At 39.1% G+C, this 25834-nt stretch overlaps 1 protein-coding gene across 1 annotated transcript in view; it reads right to left on the reverse strand.

Annotated features, from left to right (window-relative positions):
- PRTG (protogenin) overlaps window positions 1-25834 on the reverse strand; it is an 80492-nt gene that overhangs the window by 22835 nt on the left and 31823 nt on the right. The window contains 6 exon segments of the mRNA XM_039558011.1: window positions 16877-17065; window positions 17941-18246; window positions 19258-19422; window positions 23332-23579; window positions 24190-24349; window positions 24935-25093. Of these exon segments, the coding sequence (XP_039413945.1) occupies window positions 16877-17065; window positions 17941-18246; window positions 19258-19422; window positions 23332-23579; window positions 24190-24349; window positions 24935-25093 (1227 nt within the window).

The following is a 25834-nucleotide window of genomic DNA, read 5'->3' on the forward strand; positions in this document are numbered from 1 at the left end:
TTGCTTATACATATAATTGAGCAATTAAACACAGTTAAGCAACCCGGTTCTATTACAGTTTTTAAAATCTTGTTGATGTTCTGAATGTGCAATTGCTAAGCATTATTATTAGCTTCAAGTAATATTTAATTTATTTTATTTTTAAAGGAGTTGGAATTTCAATTGGTTGCACAATTGATCACATTTTAAATAACGACCTTTTAATATCCCATTAAAATAGTTCGAGTAGTTAAAAATCACCAATATTTTACATCACATGGTTTCTTTTTCAATTTAAAGGTAACTTTAAACATTTAGATGGAACAAAGACTGTCTGTGATACTCATGTTTTCCTTTGCAAACCAAATAACTGAAGCAGAAACTAGGCAATTTGTTCTTTGTACAACATTGTAAAAGTTTATTTTGGTAGAAACTGGAACATATGACACATGTGAATTGATCCAGCTAAACAGTCTGGCTTTCCATGGCTTTGGATGGCTCTCGCTTATTTGTCTAAATCTGAAAAGGGTCTGTATCCCTTTTGTAGCTTTGCACTATCCCCTTAGAGGGCCCCAGGACAAACAACATCTCACACCCCTTTGCAGTAAAAACATCACCTCTCATACTGCCCACCATCAGCAATGGCAGCTTCATACAAAAAAGTGCTGGGGGAGTGCTGGCGGGGCAGGATGAATTCCCAGCACAGCATTTCAGCTTTTTGGAGCCCACGGAAACAAGAACTATCTAAAGGTCTCTAATCCTTTTAAAATAAGTGGAGCAAATCTCAAGGATTTTAAGTTTGCTTGATTTCCTCACGGGTGTGGGACATTCCCTCCATGCCTGTAAGGTCTGCCATCAGCCCCTGTGTTTCTCCTGCGTTTTAGAGAACTGTTAAATTGCACAAGCAAAAAGCTCTCTTCCAATATTATTCTAACAATGCTCTCTAAACCAGCAGACACCCTTATGTTAACTAGCCTGGCTCACCGTTTTCAAAGTGAGCCCTCAAAAGCTAACTTGAAAGCAATACCAGAGGCCTGGACAAACACCTAATTTTGATCTTTTGTGCTCGTCTTTTCTTCTGAGAGACCTTTTCTTTTGTTGCTGCCCAGTGGAAAGCACATAGCTCATTGGTCCTGCTTTGAAAGATGAGAGCACTGCCCCTCAGTCCACCTCTCTGAGCACAATCACTTTAATGGAATTATGTAGAGAGGCCATCTCTGGAGGAAGAAAGGGAGGGCGAGGGGGGAGGGAGAGAGTGTCCAAAGAAGCCAGCAGAGCTATTACCCCAGTTACTAACACACACTTGTCCCCTGAGAATTCATGCAGTGGTCCAAACAGGATGTGCCACCCCACACAACAGGTTCCCTTACATACAGCAGAGCTATGCACAAGACACAGAACATTGTTAGTGAATCAAACATTACAATAGTGGGTCAGGAAAAAGGGAAAGAAACAGCCCACACAGAAATGCTGCTACAAATACGCCTCAAAATGGGAGCATGCTATAAAAGGTTATTTTCTGTAAGATACAAGAGACTGAAAAGATGATCTCCCCAGTGGAGACCAACATTTCTGCATTGCAGATAAGAAGAAAGTTTAGCATGAAGGCCAGGCAAATTGTCTAAGAGAAATGCTTCCAGAGGATGCACCTAAACACAATATAATAAGCACTCTAGCAAATTTGGTTTAACATCTGTTTAGGTACCAAGCTCTACCATACATATGCACCGACTGCCTGACATCTAGCATCACCTTACAAATAACACATTTGCACACAATGACAAAGGCAATCTGTTCACGGCACCCAAACTTTCCCCTGGAGCTATGATATAAATTTTCTTTCAGAACCAACATTTTCTGCTGGTCTGTCATGGACTCCCCGTGCCATTTTGACCCTTCTGTGCAACAAAATGAAAACACTATCTATCATTACTTGCACCACAGTGACTTTGTAGGAGGTGCATGGTTTCATTGCAAAAACATCTGTGGTCTGGTGACTCAGATCTCAAGCTTTCAGAGTTGTGCTGTTGCAAGCATGACTGCAAGATGCAAAAGTTTCAGGCAGGGCAACTAAAATTCAGTCTGGCTCTTTCCTTCTTCAGAGGGTAACAAGGAACTGCACTAAAACACATTCAACTTTCTAGGCATAAAACAAGTCAATCATGACAGGAAAACAAACTAAATACATGCAAGGGGAAACCACCACTATATTTTTCTTAAGGCAAATATTGGGTGCATGGGCTCTATCCAGCTGCATCTATAATTAGGGCCCTAACTTCAGTGGGATGTTCTGTTATTGCAGGTGTCAAGGGCCGTGTTCTCCTGCTCACACAGGGCTCCCTCTCACTGCTGGGACACCAGGCAGCCAAGGGGACAGACAGACACCCACCTGTACTTGTGTCCACGGGCTTGGGAGCATGCATGGTTGTGTGGGCACTGAACTATTATCATACAGACCCTCTGCAGGTGTAAACAAAGCAGCCTCTTAATGAAGCTCAAAATTCAGCACTCGTTTGTTGGATACAGGGTAGGGGGACAAGCTAACCTAGACTGCTGACAAATTTTACAGTGAATTTGCTAAACTGACCTATTTATCATGAGCTGCCAGCTAGTCTGATACATTTACTGCTAATATTACAACTCTCATACTTCATTTGCTGAGTTAAATTCAGATTCATTAAAAAAAAAAGCCAAACAAAAGGGCTGGCATTGAGCTTCCTTTTCCACACTATTTTTAATATAAATTATTCATTGAAAATCCATCATATAATGCTAAATATTTTCCAATTACACGCATTAATAAACCAGGAAGCAGCTAATAGCATTTGTAAAGAGCTCATCTCAAATGCCTTGTCTCAGCAGGTAATTTCACCTGAAGTGTGATGGCACAAGGACACAGGGCTGTGTTTCCTCAGCTGTGAAATGCATGCAGGATCTGTCCCATACGTGAACATGTCTGTTACTTTTCCCTCACTATCTTCTTAGAAGCCTCAGTCCCTTCAGTGTCTCTGACTGGTTGCATATCTTTGACATTTAGCAAGGGTATTCATTTTAATTACATTTAGATTATGCTGAACCACGTCCCTGATGGTTTGGCACAGCAGTGTTATTTTTAGCCTTTACGTTTTCATACAGCACATTCCTAACTTCTAAAACATGCCCTAAATAAAATTTCCATTTGTTATGACAATAGAAATATCCAGGACCCTACAACATCCTTGGCTCTAATATTCACCACAGTTATATCCAATGGCACACTGGCAGGAGCTATCCATAATGAGTTTTATGATATGAATTTGCACAGAAACATTTATTAAAAGAACACAGTAAGTGACAGCTTGTCACCAGGCAATGAAGCCTGATATACTACATACTTACACTCCTTTTTGAGTGCTTTCAGTATGCTGAAATTTGCTGAAAATACCCATCTAGAAGGCCAGGACAACCTGCTTCTCTGTAAAAATTACAGTAACTTTTCATCTCCACATTGATTCCTCCCAAAACAGTATTTCAATGACATCTTGTGTTCATCTCTTTCCAGGCCAAGACTCTGCTCGTCTAAGATAATTTATCAGGAGGATTACTCAGTCTATATTAGTGGCAGCAGCTGTGCAAGTTAATGATGTTGTTGCTTTTAGTTAAATAGATGTTAATGGTTTATTTGAAGACCATTTAATCAAGACCAAATTTCTGAAACACCAGCTCTTGAAAGCACCATAGACAAATCTTGCAGGTGGTATAGAAGAGGTCAATATGAGTAATCTGAATTTGGACCTAATATTCTCAGGAGCTCAAATCCTTTACTCAGAGTAATTCTCTGAACTGTGGCCTGAGTACCCTTCTGCAAAGATGTTTAATGTCCAAACAAAGAAGCATCTAAACAAGAAGAGTAACCTGGAATATTTCAGGCTTCCTCAAACTTTCAAAAATCTTTAGCTCTTCTGGCTGACAATACAGCACCTACTATTTATTTTATACTTTGTGGTATTCCGTAAAGACAAAAAATGTATCTTTCCCAACATGGAATTGCACTACAACATTACATGTTTTTAATGTAGATTGTATTTATTGCAGGTAAAAACTAATGTACTTTAAAGGATGCTCAGAATAACAATAACAACATGGAAAGGAAAATACACCTCTGTAGAAACTGCAGTAGAATTTTACTGTTTGTGTTCTTTTCTTCAAGAATGTTCCCTGTATGTGTAAAGTACTTTCTGTAATTTATATGCATGGGAATTTGTTCTGGCTTAAATTTTTCCTTCAAAATGTTTAACTTTTTTTAATAAGCAAAATCACTTTTCATAGGAAGCAATGCTACTTTTGTCCAAATGTTTGACCACAGACAAGTTGTAATTTAAATCTTCTGTCTTACCTACTGTATTTTTTAATAGTTTTGGGAAGAACAAGCATTTAATACATGTCAAACATTATATTAACAAGCTGAAACGTACAGAGCAAAAGACTAAGATACAATTCATAATCAAGGTTATTTTTGTTAACTTTCCTAATGCATTCAAGATTTAAATTCAACCTATATCAATATCTTGATTGAAAAAAAGGAGAAGAAAATTATCTTGATGCAATCCCTCTGCATATGAAGTTTATACAACACTTAGAAAGTGGAAAGCAGTCTGACTGATTGATTGCTTAAGTAAAATAAACACACAGCTACTTAACTCTTAGCTAGCTATCTCCCTCTGTACAATTAAAAGGGTCTCCCACCATTAATTCAGTTTTACAAATGCTCTGTTGAGCCTGCAGTTTGATGAGCACTTTAAAGCAGCATTAGCTGTGCTGCTGCTGAAAGAAGCCAGCCTGCTCCCCTCACCCTTCAGCCACTCGCGCCTGCCACTGCCTTCCCTTGCCACCTCCCACCACGTCCCTGTGCCCCAACACAAATGTCAGAAGTGTGCAAGCACAGAGAGCAGCAGCACAAATTAGCAGAGACAGGTACACAGGAATGTGGGGTGTTTTCTTCCGGAAGTGCCAGCTTTTGCTACTTTATTGTGCTGTGAGTTGCACTTGGATGAATTCTGAGAGCTAAACAACATCCCAAGGCAGCAGAGGGAGCCCTGGCAGCTGGTCAGGACACAGCACAGCCACCACGAGCCAACTTTGTTTTAAACAGCCTGGTGAAACTGTAACCCTCAAACCTACCCAGAAAACTTCACTGATCCCAGAGCTGTTACGAGTTTATTAACAAAAGACATTTCCCTCAAGGGGGAGCTGTTATCTAATAGACTGAATCCAAAGCTGGAAAGCTGGACATTTACAGCTCAGTTCTGTCACTGACTGCAGGAATATCCCCATCACACTCAGTTTAAACCATCAATACCTGAGCAGTCCATGAAAATGGCCCTTATGTTCCTTGTGTTTCAGGTACCCAGTGTGTAACATGGGACAGTGAACACTCATTCACCTGTGAATTTCATGGGAATGCTTATAGACTGCTGGAAGAGCACAGCACGTGTTCTTAGCACAGACAGATGAACATGTGTTATTAGCAAAGTGGAAATAAGAATAACTGCCTAAAGTGGATGTTTGCCACACTGCTCCAGGCAGAGTGTTTCAGCTGCCCTGCACAGGAGCACAAGAGGCAACACAGGCTCTGAGGTCCCACCAGCAGACTCCTGCAGCCTCCAGCAAGGTAGAAGATGACCCTTGAGAGACATATCTTCCAACAGGGAGGCTCAAGGAAAAGAGGGAGGTGTAGGCACTGCTGGGTCAGCTGGAGTACCCCGGAGTCGTGCTTGCAATCTGAATCACACCGAGCAGTTCACTTCTCTGTCCTACAGCTTGACTGTGCTTTGGTGCTTTTCTTCAGGTATTTTATTGGGCTGGCTGGAAGCAAGATCTGGCTGTCAGTTCTGAAGGAGAAAGATGAATATCACTGCCTATATGACAGTGATACCAATCACAGCCCATGTGTGCCTGTCTACTCTGCCTGGATAACACAGATTTAATACATCCAAGCCACTTCTGAGAAAAGTTTTCCAGCACAAACAACTGGTAGGGAGGGCTACAGATAGAGATCTCCAAGGCGAGTGATTGTCACCAAGGCAACAAGGGCTGATGGGAAACTGGGAAATTAAATAAAGGCAGGTGAGAAGCCATAAGAAGGCAGCCAAGAAATGAAGAGAGAAAAAAATTCAAATTAGGCCATTAGCCATTATCATGAAAATAAAAATTTATAAAAAGGACTAATATAGTAAGAGGTATGCTTGTGGTGGAGAAGTGCTGGGCTAGACTAAGACAAAGAGGATCAAGAAGATATCCTATTTTTCTCCCAACAGTGTCTATAAACACTTGCAAATACAGACACACACATACTGAGCTGGGCAACAGGCTGTGAGCACAGCCCTCCCTGCACCTCAAATATACAAGGGAGAAAGTTGGTAAATGGACAGAAGGCACAGTAGTGCAACAACCACCCATGTGCCTCTCTTCCCCCACATACACTATCCTACCTACCACTTAAAAAAATCCACATTTTCAAGGTGTATTTGCATACAGGATTTTATGTCTACTCCTTCGTCTGAGTATACAAATGTGCCAGTTGTACAAAAACCCCCAGTGTGCACAACTGGACGCCCCAAGAGGCAGAAAACTCAAGTCTTTCACAGATGTACCAAACAGGATCAGAATGATTTCCCTGTCCTGGCTTCTACAAGCACATGCAGTAACAAGTGGTTTTGTTCTGTAATGATAACCAGCTTGAGCAGGGGTAAAATATTCAGCTATAGTAAAGTAAAAAAACACTGTGAGAGTGAGTATAAATGTTGAAATACACTTTTTATGCAAATCTTATTTATACTAAGCGCTTTTCCTAGATGCAAGAAAAAAAAAAAAAGTTAAAATCCAGGTTTGGAAGAAAAGTTTTACAGCAAGAGTGGCTTCTTCCAATGCAAGATTGTTTTTTTCACCCACTTCCTGCATCCCCCCCCCTTAATTTGCCACAGAAGTGTGACTCCAGGAAGCCTGAAAAAAACAAACACGCGCTTTTTCACAATTGCATCTTTTCCCAAATTTGAAAAAATGCTGCTGCTAGCAACAATGCCTTCATGGCAAATATATAACCAAGGTGTTACTGAAGGCAGGAAAGCTACCAGAAAACATTAGCTTAGCTTTAGAAGTGCATTTACTTATCACTAACACAGAAATTACTAAGATCCCCTATTACTATCTTTCCCATACAACTACAACTGGTAACATGACCCAAAAAAAGTTAATGATAAAAAACTTCAGGATGAATTAAATTCACATTTTGATCACAACATCTGGATTGTTGTTTAACAACAGAAGAAAATAAATAAAAAGGGGGAAAAAATTAAGCAATGTAACTAGCCCTGTACAGCAAATGTTTTCTTCTGTCCACTCTGAAGTCTCTTTCATGTGCTAATGGTGGCATTTTTTTAAACTCTTCCCCTTTGACTTACTCAGACCTTTAAGGACCTCACACATCTAATGGTTCCTCACATTCACCAAGAACAATCAAGAGAGGTCTGGGGGTTGACATGCAGTATGATTAATGGACAATGTTGATTTAATTTCCTATAACAGGAGTTTTCTCTAAGCTTTCTCCAAGGAGCAGTTTCTTTGCAATTCAGGACTTAAGTATTTTACTAATGAAGTCCAATAAATAGCAAATTAAATAATGCTGTCTCCCAGAGACAAATCCTCTCATTCCAGGGAAAAAAAGGAAAAAAAAAAAAAAAAAAAACAACAAACCACCCACTGTATTTAAAGTTCTGTTTAAGTCTAAAAAAGCTTGCATAGCAGGAATGTACACAGTAGTTCAGTTTTCCAGGGTTCTTTGGTTTGGTTTATTTTGTTGTTTTGTTTAAGAAACTTTATCACTTATCTGGTCACTCCTGCAATCATTATCTTCTTGGTCATTTTTAGCTTTAAACAGGGGGGTATACTTTTAACTTAATTTCCAGTTTCAAGAAATTAAGTCTTTATTTAGTGGTCACTTTTACTTTACAGCTATCAAAACGTATCTATTACATATTCATTGTAATACTTACAAACATTTCTGAGGTTTTTCATTTAAAGTTATTTACTCTGTTCTTGTTGTAAGGAGTGATCAGTATGTCCTTTTCATGGAGCAAATTTTAACCTTCAGCTCTGGCAAATGAACAATGCAACACTATCTGTGTGCATCCTAACTGTTACTCAAACAACATGACACAATCTCCCAACTGAATTCCCACACAGGTTTAGCTCTAAATGGAATTTCTACCCCAGGAACGCAGAGCAGCAGAGAGCATTTCCTGCAAGATTCTAATCGCTTTCCCAACATCGAAAAGTTTACCTTTAAATACTCTGAAGACAACACATTTTGCTTCACAACAGGCTGACAAGTTATCTTGCCAGAGTGCAAAAAATCTCCTCCTACTTTGAAAGCTTTGAAGCACCCTTGATTCCAGTTTTTTGAGTTGTGACACAATTAATCTGATGCCCTGAGAAAAACATGCATCCAGCTCAGTTATGGGGACAGTTGATAAAGAGACAAAAGTCTCTCAAGAATAAGCACAACCCCTCCATGCTACTGGAGTGGGCCCATGGAACATAATCTCTCCTGTTGCCTTAGCAAAGCCGTATCTTTACATTACTACCTTTAACACTGCTACAAGGCATTGCCCCAAACAATGACACTTCCCTCATCCTGACAGCTCCCAGTATCTCTTTAGAGCAGGGCTTAACTTGTCTTAGCACTCTATTTTGATTTTTTGAAGTACAGTACCCTCAATCTTCATTCTGAGCTGAGGATCTACTCCCTCGCCATGTCCTTCCCCTTTAAAGAGCCACTAGCTCAGGAAGTTAAAAGTCAAGACATGTTTAAATGAGGATGTCAGAACTATTTTCCCAGATAACTGAGTTCAAGCTGGACCAGAGCATGTTTCAGAAGGTTACATAAAAATGTATTAGACAATCCTTCCAAAACACAATCTACCTGTTTATGAAAGTCCTTAACTAAAAGAGAAAGAATGCGTTTTCTGACCCAAGATGAAGTGCTTATCATGCTGACAAATCAATAAATTTCCATGAGTTTTAGAGCCATTCCATGACTCTGCAGTTAATTCAAAGAAAGCCTAGAGATCCTTTTCGTAAGGGTCTGTCATACATAACATTTTAATTAACACCAAAACCAGTTATGCTGCTAATGCAGATATTACAAATAGCAGCATTCCAGTGCCTGCTGAAGTTGATTACTGGCTAAATTGGTAACCTAGAGAGCCTTGATGGTGTAATTTAAAATTCGCAAATACATTAAACATTAATTAAAGCTTTTCACTAGAAATGAACTGTATGAAAGTAAGATTTACTTTCAAAACACAAAAAACGTGGGCAGAAGTAACTGTGATGTGATTTTTAAAAAATCGTAAATCCCATTTCTTTAATAGAGGTAAATTTAAATTCTGACAGAAAACATGTATGACAAAGCAATCTTTATTTAAGAACAAAAATTAAAGTGAAAATACACAGTAATGATACAAATCCGCAATATTGCACAATGCAAAACAAATACTGGCAGAACCACACAGGAAGTAAGGCATTACAGTTTTTTACAGATGTGTCACTTGAACTGCATAAAAGGTATGCAGCATTAGCAGCTGACAGTTAGTTGGCTGCTCCCCAGCAAATCTGCTCAGAACAGGCTGATACTTATCTGGGATTCCCACTCAGTCGTGTGCAAGAGTGCTTAAATACAGCTTTGCCCAAGACTCAGTAGCTGTAATGGATGCCAGGCCAACAAGCTCCAGCAAAGGGCCACAGAGTTCAACATCGGCTCCAGTTTTGCCCAGTAAGAATTCAATTTACAACCTTAGTGAATCAATTTTTCACCTAAACAGAGCAGTGCAGTATTTTCCTTCCATAAGGAAGGCATGAACGAAGAGGGTGAGTGTGGAATCAGTGTCTGGTCATCTCATGCCAGTGTATTTGCACTGTGCAGCCTCCCATATTTCCCCAGGACAACTCAGCTGCACACGGACCAACAAGTACATGAGCAGAAATGCTGCACAGGAGAGAGGTTTGATGCCTTCCCTGCCTCTGCCACTCAGTCTGGTCTTCCACAAGCAGAGACAGGTAAATCTGAGCCTAAAGGGGGCTCTCTGCTACAAACAGACCTAGAGAAACTACTAACACTGACATGCACTGGAAACAAAACATGATGCAACCGTTTGTAAGTCACAACAAAACAGAAAACCCAGTTTGATCTCTGTTTACATTTACAGCCTGTAGAATGCAATATGGTTCCTTATATAAAAGAGGTAAAAGCTTATCAAAGCACCATTTGCTTTGATATCTCACAGGTAAAAAAGCTACAGGGTAATAAAGCCCCCTCCATTCTCTCTTCTAATCTATAACCTCTCTTTCAAAACCTGAGATAAAAAAAACAGGAAAAAATGATATGCTGATATGCCATGTCTGCATTTGGAAGACAGACTCATTTAAGAGTGGTGACAGGTCTGTCTTTCATGATTATGGAGCAAGGAATGTGTGTCTCTTGTTTATTGATGTGCCATAGAAGCACTATCATAGCAGGACTAGGCAAGAGCTTGGGTTTAACCAGAAATATACATAATCTGCCATGTCTGGGAAAGAAAATGGGGTCACAGCTGAGGAAAAGGTTGATTTTAAACATACCCAGTTTACTTCTAGGGCTTTTTGTTTTATTCCTGTTCAATTTGTCTGATTCTTCCTGCCCTCTCTCTGCAAATCCCTTATGTTTTAGCTGATAAGTAGTAGTAGCAAGGCTGTTACACACAATCAGGAGAATTGACAGATAAGAGGTTTAGTTTAAGGATGTAATCAGCATGAGTAAACACTAGACTGACCCAGCTGTAAACAGTGGAAATAAATGATAATATTTGTCCTGGTCACCTACTGAGCTATTACACACTTTCCACTATGTAACAATGTAAATATAATGACTACAATATATACAGCAGACAGTGCAATCATCTGGTTCTCCAAAGAAGAAAACTGAGCTTTTAGTTCATCTTTATTAAGAACTAAAGCAAATTCCAATTATTTTTTAACAGAGCTGTCTTTTGTTCAAATCAGCATTTCATTAACTGCGGATGTCTGAACTGATGTACAATACCACAAGCAGAAAAAAGTATATCTGTTATACTAAATTATATTTACTTTAATGCCATTTGAAAACATTTAACAATGAAATTTTTTTTAAAAAGTGTTTCTCGAGAAAGACCTGTGTTTCTTTCACATCACTTCATGAAACTGTAGGAATGCCTGGCTGCTTGAATTCGTATGGGAATTCCAAGCTAAATTTCCATAGTAACTTACATACAAAAAGCAATATCAATTCCCACACATGCAATTTTCAGTATTCCAGAACTGTCAGATATAAATATGTGAGACTACATTTTGACATCAATAAAGCACGGGATAAAACTGAAATTATAGCCCCAGCTTTCAGAAATAACTACATTAACACATGAAATGCAGTTACAGTGTTCCTTCTCAGTACTTCAGCATTTGCAGTTCTTAAGAAAGACAGCATCAACACTGTCAGAGATGCCATTAAGTTTTTAAAACATACATTTTTCAGCACATTCATTTGCAGTATGGTGCAAATGAAACCACTGTGTCCTATCTGACCATCCTATCAACTGCTTTACAAAACTTTAAAGCACTTTTACAGAATCATTACAAGAGATGCTTGGGTGATGTGCATCAGGCAGCTTAATTGGAGGAATTCTTTGCACTGACTCGTCTTACACACCCTTATTCAATTTCTATAGACTGTTGAATGACCTTGTCATTTTTGCTGCCCTGGACTAAAGCTTAGCTACGGTCATGGCTGTAACACAATATAAATAGATCCCAGGGAAATTAAACAACTGAAGGCCAAGTCTCTGGGGGGAATCCTAAGTGTAGTAAGTAGCTGGCTAATTCTTCAGTAGAAGCTCCCTTTCCAAAGGGGAGTGCCATGCAGGGTCACAAAATGTGCCTTTGTGTCATTTAGACTTTGACAAATTCTTCACTTGGAAATATTGTCCAAGTCAAGGAACACAGGGAAATGCACTTTTCTTTATTTCTGCTCTCTGTAACTGGGAAGAGGCAGAACACAGAAGAGTTTTCAGACAGAGAAGCTTTTCTGATTAAGACCAGACCTTTTGGAGTATATCACAGGCATGAGTCTGACAGAATTAAATTATTTTTCCAAAAGTACTAGATTGGGGCAGGGAAAAATGCCAATGGGTAATGTAAAACTGGGGTAACAGGAGAAGTACCAGGGTCATGATGCACCTCATGTTAAACAGCTTAGATGACCCCACCAGCACAGGAGAAGCTTTCCCAGCGAGAAAGCCTGGAGTGTCTCCAAGCTTCTCAGGAATCACCAACCAATTTATTAGTTTAATGGTTTCTTTTATGCAGATACACTCCATTTCACGGCCATCCAATCACTTGGCAGCTTCTGCCAAGTGCCCCTGCAGCCCCAGGTCTGGGGAGCCAGCAGTGCTCCCAGCACAGGACACTTCACTCCACAGGCTGTCCTGGGGAGGGGCCTTCTCCAGGGAAAGGCCAAGGAAGGTGGGCTCCCATGCTCAAGGCATTTTCACCAAAGCAAACAGACTCGTTTTTCCATCCCCTAAGGTGTCTGAGTGAAAGAAGTTACTCTGATATCATCGTGCAGCAAAAACAAAAGAGCACCTACAGAACATGAGCACATCTCTGCCAGTACCTCCTGGCCTCAGGGTTTCGGGTGCATTTACTGAGACCCTATGTCTGCCTTGTCACCAAAGTGCAACTTCCTGAAACCCTCACTGTAACTGCCAGCGCCGAGGGTGGTACAGCTCCCACACAGCAGCCATGGAAGAATGAACTAGCAGAGTGAATTCTTGCTTTTGTCCCTTCCTCCAAGCATAGAAGGCTTGGAGGCTAAAGGCACACGAACAGGTTGCAACCCCCCATCACCAGTGGCATTCATTTAATTAATTACCAGCATGATAAGAACTGAACAATGAAGTTCAGAGATGAAGATTTCCAGGCAGCCTGAAAAACAGTTCTTGTGTTACAGCATCAGAACTGATCACGCTTTCTTGCTTTTGCTAACCAAGGAGTTCAGTTTGATTTTATCCTCCCAGATCAGCTTCAGATGGGTTCTTCTAAGTCATTGCCATCCCTGTATAGGCTCCACTTTCCTACCAATGATACAGCTGCAAATACAGTGAGATCTGACAGGCAAACACTCCACTTAGCACAGGAGTGATACCAACATCACGGATGCATACACATATGCTGAAAATACTCTTTGAAAAAAATAATCTGAACACATTTAAAGGGGGAGATGAGCTTATCTGGACACTCTGTTTGTTTTAACTTTCAAGTTTTGCCAATCCCTCTCCTGTTGCACAGTGAGAAGGTTCCCCAACCAACTCTTCCACCAGCAAAACTCACTTCAACTTCTGAACACACATTCTGAACCAATACAGAAACAGAACCTGTACCAGCAGACTTATCAAGTCTCACAATGAAAGACTTTCTGGGAGGGAAAAATTTCTAGATCAGGAGGAAGCAATGGAGGAATTAAAAATTGAGGTAAAAATGCATGGTATGCACCCAAGGGTCTGCTCCTGTGGCAAATTCAAGTAATAGAATTTTACACTGGACTAGGAAACAGCCTGCTATTGAAAAATAAATGCAAAGACCTTTAACACAAACAAATGTCTATGTGAAACTGTGGATATTTATTTTAACAATAAATGATCAGCTCATTTAATTCTATTTATGTGGTGACTATCATGCTAAATAATCCAGTATAAAAATACACAGAAGTAATTGGGTAGACCTACACTGGAGAAAGAGAGGTCACTTCTCAGAAAACAAGGTAGGAACCAACAAAAGACTAAAAACATGAAGCATAATATTCATATTGCTACATTTCATGTTCAATAATTGTAATCTATTTCACACTAGCATTGCTGATTCTGCTTTATCTATCATAATTATCCATCAAGAGTCCTGTAGACATTTGCAGTCATTTACAGTAGTTATCAAAGCTATCAACAACAAAGGAATCAACAGTGCTTGTAATAACAATGCTAATGTTCTCTTTGATTAGAGACTATCATGACTTCTCATTTTGTGATGCACTTCAATTGCCACAGGATAAGTGAAATGTCTTCTTTTAAATACACAGATCTTGCACAACTGGCATTTGTACCAACATCTGCATAATGTTCCATGGATGTATTGACATGCTCTAAATGTCACTACAGGTATATCTGCATTTTATTAACCATGCAAAAGAACAGGGAATAGTAGGGCAGCTGTAGGTCATGACAAAGATATGACGAGGGAGTGTTTCGAATCCATATAAATTCAGTGGCAACACACAATGCCTGAGAAACTGCATTATGAAACCTCTTTGCCGCTGGGAAGCACCTAGGACTGTGAGCATACTCCTTCAAATTAGGAATAACCTTTCCTTTTGACCATATTATCTGACTTATATGACACCAAAAGTCTTAACACACACCTTTCCTCTTCAAGTTTCACACTTGCAGTATTCTACTAATTCCTGGAGCTCATAATGAAGACATTTATTTTAAAGACTCTGTCAATAAATCAGTAGTTTAGTATCCTCAGGAGAGGCAAATGGATGACAGAATATCAGTCCTCAAAGCCTCTGTCCAGTTCATAATCAGTTTACTATAGTCACAAAACCCAGCATGGTGGCTTGCCTTGTTTCACCTCAAATTGTACCAGGGAGGACCATTTCCTAATAACTAATATTTTAAACTTTTAAATGCCTAAGTAAATAAATGTACTGCTCCAAATTACCTGGATTGTTAACAAGAAATAAAAAGATGAACAAACCTATCCCTTCTTAATGTATGGATGTTGCTACAGTCTTTGTGGGTTTATGTATTGCCTACAATTCTACCTGCTACATTCTCCACATGTGCAGCTGCCAGAGGCAGTAGATTGATTGTGCACTGTCTTCTAAGAAATAATTTGGCATGCACAAGTATTTCCAACAGGCAGCTTGGCAATGGGCAAACACAGTAGTCAGACAGGCACTATTGCTATGAGAAGTCTGTGCGAACTTTCCAAGCTGCAGTGTAAGTAATCATTTTAGCAGTGGAAAATCATGACCTAATCAATTTTCCTGAGCTGAGTCTTTTGTAGCTGTAGTGATGAATGCCTTTTACTGTAAATGCTATAAAACAAACAAACAAAAAAGAAACCAGCAAAGAAACTTACATACGAAAACTCATATTTGATATACACTTCAAATAACTCAATAAATCCCATTTAAAAAAAGAGAGGTGACTTCTACTGAAGTTATTAAAAAAACTACTCTTCAGTGAAACTAGCCTACAGCAGCACAAGTGATGTAGATGTGAAAAATATAAATTACAGCAATCAGATTATATGGAATGTATCATGTTTTGGTCACCATATTTAGATACTGAGAATTACGATAAAGAGTAAACACTCAACACATCATGTGCACCATGACTGAATGGTTAACTCAAGCACATGAATTATTCCTTCTTGCAATTCAGTTAACTGTGACCATGTGAAAGTTGTAATTTCCCAAGCTCACTTTTCTTTCGTTTTCTCACCTGTCTACATGGTCACTGGAAAGAAAAACCAACAAAACCACACAGATAGTACACATTCTAATATAATTCTGTAAAACAGTATTTTCATCTGAGGAGTATTAGTGTTCTGAGAAAATCCACATCATGTAGCTCACATTGTTAATAAGTTTGCGCGTTTGAAATTACAGCTTTGTATTGCATAATAAGAAAAGAAAAAGATTTATGCATTTCTGTCCTAGGACACACAGACACTACATCCTTTCTGTGCTCTCAAAAGTGCTCTTTTGTCTTGCAACTCTGTTAAACAGTCAGCCACTGCCAGATGCTCTGGCTAGAAATGGTCACAGATGGTCAGTTGTCCAGTTAATAGACCAGAATGCTCCTCTCAAATCTCCCCTGAAATTGTATCTCAACTGTATGCAGCAGATGAGAATATCTGAGCATGGTCAAGAAGCCATTTCACCTAGTTAAGACTGCAGGTCAACTTTGATAACTTAGTCAAGATTAATTCCCCACAATATCACTAAGCTAATTATCTCAACACATTTCAAAAAGCAAGTCTCAAGTCCTATATTACTTTTGCTGATTACGTGATAGATCACATCTTTTGATGAAAGAAATTCTCAGTTCTGTACATAAACCAAGTACCTTCTACCTAGGGATGATCCCAACACCTCTGTACTAATACACATTGCAAGAGCTACAGGAGGAAACAGAGTCAGGTGATCAATAGAAAGACTCCAGTGGGACTCAGCAAGCTCTGTGCCCTAATCTTTGTGCTCAGTCCTGCAAATATTTACCAGTACTCCTTAAAAATATTAACAGGATTATAACATGCACAAGAGCCACTTGCTTCTATGTTGAACAAGTAGTGCTTGTCATGCAGTACAATTGTGACAAAGGCTACAAGAGAGAAATAAGCTAAAAATAGCAGAGAAAAATCTTCGGTGTTTCATATTAATCTTTCACTGTTCCTAGACCACGAAAACCAAAAAAGAAAAAACCTCCATAATTAAGTGAATATTAAAAAGACATGTCATTTACTAACTAAGTTCTGTAGCTTGTGATAAGTAGTTGGGTGTCCTTCCAACTTACACAAGACTTACAAGATCTGGTTATCTAAGTGTTGTGCAACACGTATTTTGTGAGAGGATTATTCCCTCAGCAGCCTAACTCAAGCTTGCAGAGCTTATTGCTGGGAAAATATGTGGCCAAACCTAACTCTGTTGCCTTACAGGTCTAATGATTTAAGCTCTCTAAGGTGTCATTGTCTTCCAAAACAGTTGAGAAATATTTTATACACTCACCCAAACCACTGACAGTATATTCCAGGTCACTGGCATCCAACAGAATCGGTCCATTCTCCTGCTGCCCCTCTTCCTTGTAGTACAGTTTGTACCCTTGGACAGCTGCAGTGTCCTCAGAGTCCTGCTGCCACTGCACTGTGATGGTTGTGCAGTTCATGGGCTCCAAACGCAGCTCAGGAGACTTTGGTGCTGGTTTCAGATAAATATATATATGTATATATCATAGTCTTATATAGCAGAAACAGCTATTTTTCATGCAAAAATCTGTATGTCCATCAGTCCAAACTTCACTCCAGACTTTTATTCTAACTCACCTGTGTATTCACGTAATTATTTCTTTCTTATGATGTCTGACTCCCTAGAACCTAAACTGAACAACTTAATTTAGAATACAACATAATAGAAACAGTTTTTAATTCTTCATCTTCTCAAATAAATAAATAAATTTATGAGGTAGTTATTTTTAAGCAAAACTGAAAACATTTCAAAGATAATTACAAAGTTATTTCCTGTTTTAAAGCAAGCCAGAGCAAATATGATCAACAACACCATCGCACTTCATCAAGTGTTAATAATTCACTGTAGTAATCAAAACTCAGTCAAATCCAAAGCAGAAGGGTGTGGATTACAGCTAAGAAATAGAGTTAAAAATTCAAATCTGCATAGTTTTCAATCTATTTGTGCAAAGTTGAATGTACTGCTGCATGACATTACTAAAAAATAATGAAATTCAAAGCTCAATTATAACAAATTTGACTTCAAATATTAATTTGCATATTCAAAACATACGTGCATTTTTTTATAATACAGACATACATGCATCAACTCAGATCCTTTATTAGCACATTACAGTGCTAATCTGTAGTGTCCTAGTTTGCAGAAATGTATTTCACTTTGGACAAAATGGTACAGGAAAGTCTAGTTCATGTTTGTGAGCTGCTCAAATGTTTTAGCTTCTAGACTCATTTTCTTCTGTTCTGTATAATTGGAATTAAAAAGAAAATTTAAAAATCCAACCACCCCAAAAGGCGTTGTTGTTCAGTGCAAAGTATGTTAAGAATTACCTTTCACACTTGTAGCTTTGGGAGTTCGGTGTGAGGTCCACAAAGACGCCTCTCCCCAGCCAATCCTCGTTGCAGCAGTGATACGAACCAAGTACACACTGTCAGGCCTCAGGCCTTCAAGGAGATACTCATCTGAAGTGCCTGGAAGCTCCAGCACTTGGATTTTGGTCTCTGTGCTGAGGCGGAATGACAGACGGTACAGGACAACCTGGCCTCTCCTGTATTTTGCAGGAATTGGCAGCCAAGATATGAGAATATCTGTAGGACTCCTGCTCGTCAAACTGATTTCAGGAGCTCTCAAGGGAACTAAAAAGGCAAAGATAAAGAGGTAAATGACAGAAAATGCTTGTCTGATACCTCAGCCTACAATGACGTGTCAGTAATGTAAAACTAAATAAGCCAACAAGTTCTGTAGATTGTTGTTTAAGAATAACTTGACACTTCTCACCTGCTGCATGCGGCACAGCTTAAGCAAACATTTTTCTGCAAGGCCCTCAACATTTTCTTCTTATTGCTGCCAGCAGTAATCAAAGGCAATCAGCACCTGACTGGTCTGACACACTGCCTGTCAAGGTTAGATGCAGCAGCTCCAACCGAGAGCCCAGACAACAACCTGCACTGGCGAACACTTGGTGCATGTTTTCTTCCACCACCCATGTAAGGAGGGTTCTGACAGAGAGACAGGCAGACAGCAAGAAATGGCAATGTTCCATGCTGCCAAAGCTTAACCCTGTCAGAATTTATTAATCAGTTCTAATGATCTACACTAAACAGTTTGTTGCTGCCATGATGTTCAGATTAATTAAATCATTGCACAGAAATAATTCAGCAGGGTCTTTCACAAAATTCTGATTCTACTAAAAAAGGCACATAGACACAAAAAAACCCCGAACTAAAACAAAAGGTTAGATTCTTTTCTGTACAGCAAATTTTTATTTCAAATTTCCCTACAAAATTTGCAAAAGATGTAGTAGGTGTGCAGTTTGATCCACATTTCAGATACCCAAGAGAGCATCAGAGACCAACCGTAGGCTACTGTCAAATTCTCATCATCAAGGAAGTGCTTAAAGACCTAGAATAGTTATTAACGTGATTTAATGAAATGTCTTTCAACAGAGAAAGAGACTCTGTGTAATACACATTGTTGCCCTGTCAGAATGTTATTTTATTCTCATTCCTCTCATGAGCTGGCTGTCTTGTACTGTGGTACCCAGAAGTCTCACTGGTATCAACAGAAATTTGAGACCCTCAAGAACTGTTACCACTGCACAATTCGACTCAGTGCACATAAAAACATTCACCAAAATAATTTCTTACCATCTTCAAGGGTGTGCTGAGTCACATGGTCTGACATCTGACTGGCTCCCAAAGGCATATAAGCTACAATATAGAAGGTGTAGTTGCTGGCTGGCTCCAAGTCATCAATAATGTAATGGGTTGTATCATTTCCAATGACCACTTGGTACTCTTCATTATTTAAACCTGGTATAAAACAAAGGTTACACAAACAAAAATTCCTGAAAAGCCTCAAACATCACAGTATTTTGGCTTCAAGATCTTACAAAGTTAATTTCATGTGCTTCCCCAGCCTGCCTCTATTTTTTCAAACCTATTAAGCAAAAGCTCTTTTATGCACAGGAGTAACTGTGTCTTGCTGTAGTACAGGTTGTGGTGTTTCAGGATTTTCCTCAATAAGGGATGCTGAATGCAACTCTAAACCCTATTTAGCATTAGTCACAACAAACTGTGCCCAATGTACAGTAACACAACAGACAAGCTCTAATAGCCTTATCATTCATACCCAGCTTCTAAATCTATTTGTTTAGAGTGAGGATTTTTTTTCAAAACCTATTTACAGAGCCTTTCTATAGCAGACTGTGAGGAATGTGAGGGCTCCACTCCATCAAAAACAAAACAAACACCCTCCTGCCCCCCAAAAGAAACAAACAGAAAGAATTTATTCAGCAAAAGGATCTCATTTTAGCCATGCAACTTCTATTACATTTGATTGACACGTTTTTTATTTTAATTTGGAAAAAGGCCAATAAGAACAGACCAGAATAAGCTTCAAAAATGTTTGGCTCCTTAGCAAGCTGTTAAAAAAGAAAAAAAAGAAAAAAAGAAAAAAATTGCCAGCAATTAACACGAAAATATGCATAGCAATGCATGCAGCAGTCCTTGTCTTTGTTGGGCTTTATTCCTATAGAGGAAAGCTATAAAGTGGACCAAGTGTGGTGAAAGCTGCTGTGCTAACGAACAATTCACACCAAGTGCACGTCAACTTAATCAAAACTCTGTAAGAGCCAGCTCCTCCTCTTCACAACGGAATTTATAAACAAAACGAAAGGCAAATTCCACCATTAAGTTTTCCCACATTTATGAATTAACTTGATAGCATTTTAATTAGACAAGATTACAAGCATCTCACAACAGACTAGTTAATGGCTTGTTAATTAGGAATTGCAAGGCACGATTTCTGACCTGCTAAACAAGATCCTTGAGCTCAAATTAAAAGGACTTGTTCTCTCATTGAATGGATTGCTAGGCCTCATGCAGAGGCCCTAATGAAACAGCCACAATAGAGAACAAGGCTTGCCTTCCATCACAATCAGTGTTCCCTTTGTGCCTTTTCTAAATCACTAACAAGGAATTAACACACTCCAACATGCACGCTCATCAGACCCTTATTCTTCTTGCTACTATGACCCCGATTTGAATGTAAAATATTCTGCTAAAAGAAACAAAAAACAAACACACAAAACCCACACCTGTTAGTTTCTTCAACTAGCTTGATTAAAACACTAACTTTTTTTTTATATAGAGAAGAGAACCTGAACTTGTTTTTACAGTGAAACATCAGAGTATTTGAGTTGTGAAATGTAACAATAAGTGATGGTATCTTTTGTATTCAAAACACCTACCACATTGTGATGTCTACAAAAAAACTCCTTAAAACTGCATATGATGCATGCATTATCCAGTTCTGCTTTCTATTTAATGTTTATGGAATCATAAACATCAGTACAACTTTGGAGACTTGGCAAGCACTGTTTTCCTTTGGCAATACTATGTTCTTTACTCACACTTGCAAATGAGGTTCCTAACTAAAGAGAGAAATATGTCTGTAACTTTTTTATTTATACCTTTATGTTCATAAGAAGCTTCAAGCAAAGATAAAATCTAGTAAAGTCAGATATATCTGAGATAATTTTTAACCTACATTAGGGTCAGAAACAGGGTGTGAGGGTAGAATGGGGAAAGATAAGCTGAAAGGAATAATGAAAGCAATACATTAATACAAAACATTTACACTAATATGTAATTATCTAGAATTCTTAGACAGTAAATAAGATGTTGACTATGTCAACAGTCTATGTTAGCACTTCTATGACCCGATATGGTGTGAATGTCAGCAAAAGATTTTCCTTAATATTTAATTTGCACTTCTTTAAATGTTTCTGAATTTACATTAGAGAGATTGCTGATGCGATAATTATTCACAAAGGCATTTCCTAGACTTTCAATAATGCCTCTGTGGGAGTGCAACATCTCCTGAAAGGTTTACAGGCTATCATTCTATCACTTAGAAAGCTATTCTTTTTACAGAAGTGCAGTCCACTAGCCCTTGAAGCTCAACATTTTTCTATAAAACAAAAGTGGGGTTTATGTTTTGATGCAAACTTCTGATACTACGCAATCATGTTACAAAATTTAAAATGCATGCAGATCACCTACATTTTGAATCCCACCACTATAATTACTCCTCTTTACACAGCTCTCTCCACTCTCCTTATGTGAGTTTTTTCACTAATGTGAAAGGATGTACAACAACATTACATTAAATAAGATAAATATCACAAGGCAGTCAGAAAAGATTAAAAAAAATGGGTATCTGAGAAAGTTCAAATAAATCAGAGGTTTCTGTTTGGTTGCTTGCTTTTGTTTGAAGTTTGTTTTGTTTTTTAAACCAAGACAAGCTGCAATCTCATTTCATAAAGTATAACCTTTGGATAAGCAAGCAAATAAGGTAGGGACTGCAAAATGATTTTTGCAAAAAGCATATTGCAGAAGATAACTCCTTTCACTACTGTGCAAGAGTATTTCCTGCACAAATACACACTTCCCTAAGGACAGTTTCCCAGTTTTCTTTGAAGTTGTATGGTCTCTACTCCCTACAATTATCCAGATAACTTATCCAATGTGACTTTATTCATATTAGCTTTAAGAGGGGATTGTGAGCACAATACCTCAGTGACTGAAAGAGTAGGGGGTAATTTCCCACACCTCTTGTTCTCATTATCTTTTAAAACTCTTTCCTTCCTTCCGTCCTTCAGACAAAATTCTCCTGTGTCCTGAAATATCCCACTTGCAAAAGCAAACGTGGCTATTCCTGCATCAGTATTAGATTAATTAAGCTGTCCTTCCTGTCCTCTGCTTAGCAGATGGCAGGCTGGTATTCCACACAGAGCTGAGCATCTGCAGTCCTGTCCTTGAATAAACCACTTACTGAATAGCAATGGAAACTGAAATCACTCCTAGAAAACAGAGCTGCAATGCAGCTTACTTGAAGCCATGCATCTAAGAATTTTCCAAATCAGTAAGACACCAGCTCCTGCTTTCGAAAAGTGGCTGTTTCTTACCACCTTATATTACCTTAACTCAAAGCTAAGCATTACACAATATTAAGGGATTTTAAAATGCCTAGTTGCTCATTTTTATTCCAACTATCCATTCCCTTCTATACAGGAACTTGTATACCATTCCAGAGACTGGGATAAGCCATTCATGGAAATTCAGCACTTGTGTTTGAGTAGACTTTTCTCATTACGGGACACCAAGGGGTAAAAGAAGAGTAGATTTTACCAACTGGCCAATATTCCTTTTAAGAGAAGGTAGTTAAGACAAAGTATCAACTATTCTACTCCAAATATATCAAAGCCAGCAAAGTCACAAAAATTTGGAGATCTAAACAAAAGAGCAGTCTGTGTTGAGAAGTTCAACTCTGTAATCCTCCAGGAGTCTGTTGTATGCTCTGTTCTTCCCTGCCAAGCACACACACAAGAGAATAGGCAGAAGCTGCTGCTGAGGATAGAGGGAAGTCCAGAGAGCACTATGGAGGCCCCAGGTTCCAAAGTGCACTCCTAACTTCAGAATCTGCTCACTGGAGCCATCAGACACAGGTACGTTGGAAGAACACAGTCCCACAAATGAGAGGACGTGGCAAAAGCGTTTTTCCCCAAGCTTGCCTGTTGATTACAGTATGCATTTATATGCTGGAATGCTCTGATGCAGCCCTGAATGTGAACCATTCAAATCTGACAGTCTTTGCAAGGACATTCAAGTCCTTATCACATACAAATCATTAGATGGCATTTAAATCAAACTGCTTACCTTCTGCTTTCATGTAATGCACAGAGTATGCAATCACTTTGTCTGAATTATACAGTGGCCTCTCCCAGGCCAGCAGGATTGCTGAGCTCGACATGGTTTCAGCATGGACGTTGTAAGGTGCACTGGGCCTGTCTTCTGACATAACCACAGTGAGTCTGGCCCTGGAGAGAATGGAGCCCTGGCTGTTCTCAGCCATGCACTGATAAATGGCATCGTCTTCAGGAATGATCTGGTTAATTACCAATTTACTGGATCCAAAAGGAAGAAAAAGGTGGAAAAGAAGCTCACATCTTGGATAAACTTAGCTCCACATAATGCAACAACAGTTATGTTTGCCTCTGCTTCCTAAATTTAGCATAATTTACTTACATGCCACAAATTCTTCTATTAGCAATGGATGCACAGCAGTGAAATTTAGCACCTTGAAGTGTTCTGCAAAACCCACCATGTTTCTGTTCGTGCCTCCAAAGCCAGGCACAGTGAAAACAAAGCTGCACATCTATTCCCTCCCTGCAAAAAGCAGAACCTTCAGCTTGTAATTCCTGAACCAACTCTTTAATATAAGCTGCTCACTCAACAGAAGTAGTGGCAAGATTCTGCTACTGTGTAAATCTAAACCAACTCTGTGGTGAAAGTCTTTAGTCCAGTCCTGCCCACCACCCTCCCTGCCAGGTAAGGCAATTATCACATAAGCTTTACTTATTTTAGGTATTGATTAATGTGCATCCATCACTACATTTAATGTCCAATTTCAGGTTTACTTGAGTTATATCTTGACTGGCTATATTTAGCTATTGGAATGTCATCTTTTGGTAGCACATCATTAGCACAGCTCTCCTACAGCAATTGCAGTCTTACCTGTTGTACATTTTTATTCTACCATTGGAGTGTATTCTCCTTCCATTTTTTAACCATGAAATTTTGGGGGCAGGATTTCCTTCTGCTTGACAAGCAAAACGAGCAGTACCAGCTCTAGGCCTTGTTAAGCTTTCTGGCCATTCCACAAATGAAGGTGGAGCTACAGATAAGTTACAAGAGGAAAAAATAATTAATAAACCAAGCCCCTACAAATGCAAGGACAGTAGTCCTACTACTACTACTAAATTTTCCAAATTAAAACCTCTCTCCTCAAGCCACCCAAATACAAATCTACACACGCAGAAAGAACGTTCCTTGTAAACAAAGCACATGTGTTTAAAGATACACTATCTGCACTGAAAGTATTTTTGTTCATGCACTTATGAATACAAACAAATCAAACTCCAGACTGTGACATACTGTTCTCTTATAGATACACGTAACATATCTCTACTTGGTTACAAGGTCCTTTCCTGTGTTGAAAGCCTGTCTTCCCAGAGCAAACATTGCACCTGGGTATCTCCAAGTGCTAGTTCACAGCTCAAATCTTGGGTATCTGACACTTCTCATCTAAGTCAACAGACAGAAGAAGGCAGCCACAGTTCTGTGATCTGTTCAATCTCTGCAGTTTTCCTACAGTCCTTGATGCCCGATGTTTGAGATAAAATGTCAGCCCAGTACACAGCAGAGCTCAGAAAGACAGACACAAGGTGTTCAAACACACTGAAAATGGAAGCGGGCTTACCCAGCACAGTGAGAGTTGCCATTGCCACTGTGAAGTTCCGGGTGCCAGGAATAGTGGCCCGGCAGATGTAGACACCTGCATGCTGCACCTTCACATCAGAGATCATCAGGTTCCCATTCCCAAGGACTCGGGTGTTGAAGACATCAATGGACTTATGGTCTGTTTGAGAGAGCAGCAGAAGCGGGTAACAAGGCTGATCATTTCAATAACTTATCTAAATTAGGTTGCGTACGCAGTAATGGCTTAGATTAGAGTAAAAAAGTCAAAAGGTGCAAAGGAAATCGGAGTCGAGGTTTCCGTTTTGCATTTAATTTGCTCTTCACTAATTCCTGACCATTCAGATGGTTGGGCTTCACCTACTCAAGTGGTTTATATCTGAAATTCACCACCTCAGCTAGAAGTTAACCTCCCCAACTGCCTGGCACCATGATTCAGTTCATCACTACCAACATACACACCATCTTTACAGTGATCATCCATCTCCTGAATTATGCTGCAGATAAAATTAGTATATTTGATTACCATGTATTTTCTCCTATTTTCGCAGCAAATGCTCTATGACTATTAGGTGAACATTTTTCTTACTTGTTTTTCTGTAAGAACCACTGAATCAGTCAGGAAAGATGTGTTTATTTCTTACATTAGAAAGAGAAATGTAGGAAAGTTTTTCATGGTTTGCTTCTACATGTGCAGTCCTGACTTGCACATTTCTGAACATGTTAGAATGAAAACATAAGTTGTTTTCATGAAAAAAATGTGATGCTCTGCTCAATGTTAATATTCTTACTGCATTCCTCCTTCTACCCTCCCAAGCTGACTACCCTGGTTTTGTCTATACCTATTTATAGTCTGAATGGCCCATTTGATTGGGTGCAATTCAATTCTCATAGGGCTTCTAAG

This window comes from Corvus cornix, chromosome 10 (assembly GCF_000738735.6).
Source record: "Corvus cornix cornix isolate S_Up_H32 chromosome 10, ASM73873v5, whole genome shotgun sequence".
NCBI classification, from domain to species: Eukaryota; Metazoa; Chordata; class Aves; order Passeriformes; family Corvidae; genus Corvus; species Corvus cornix.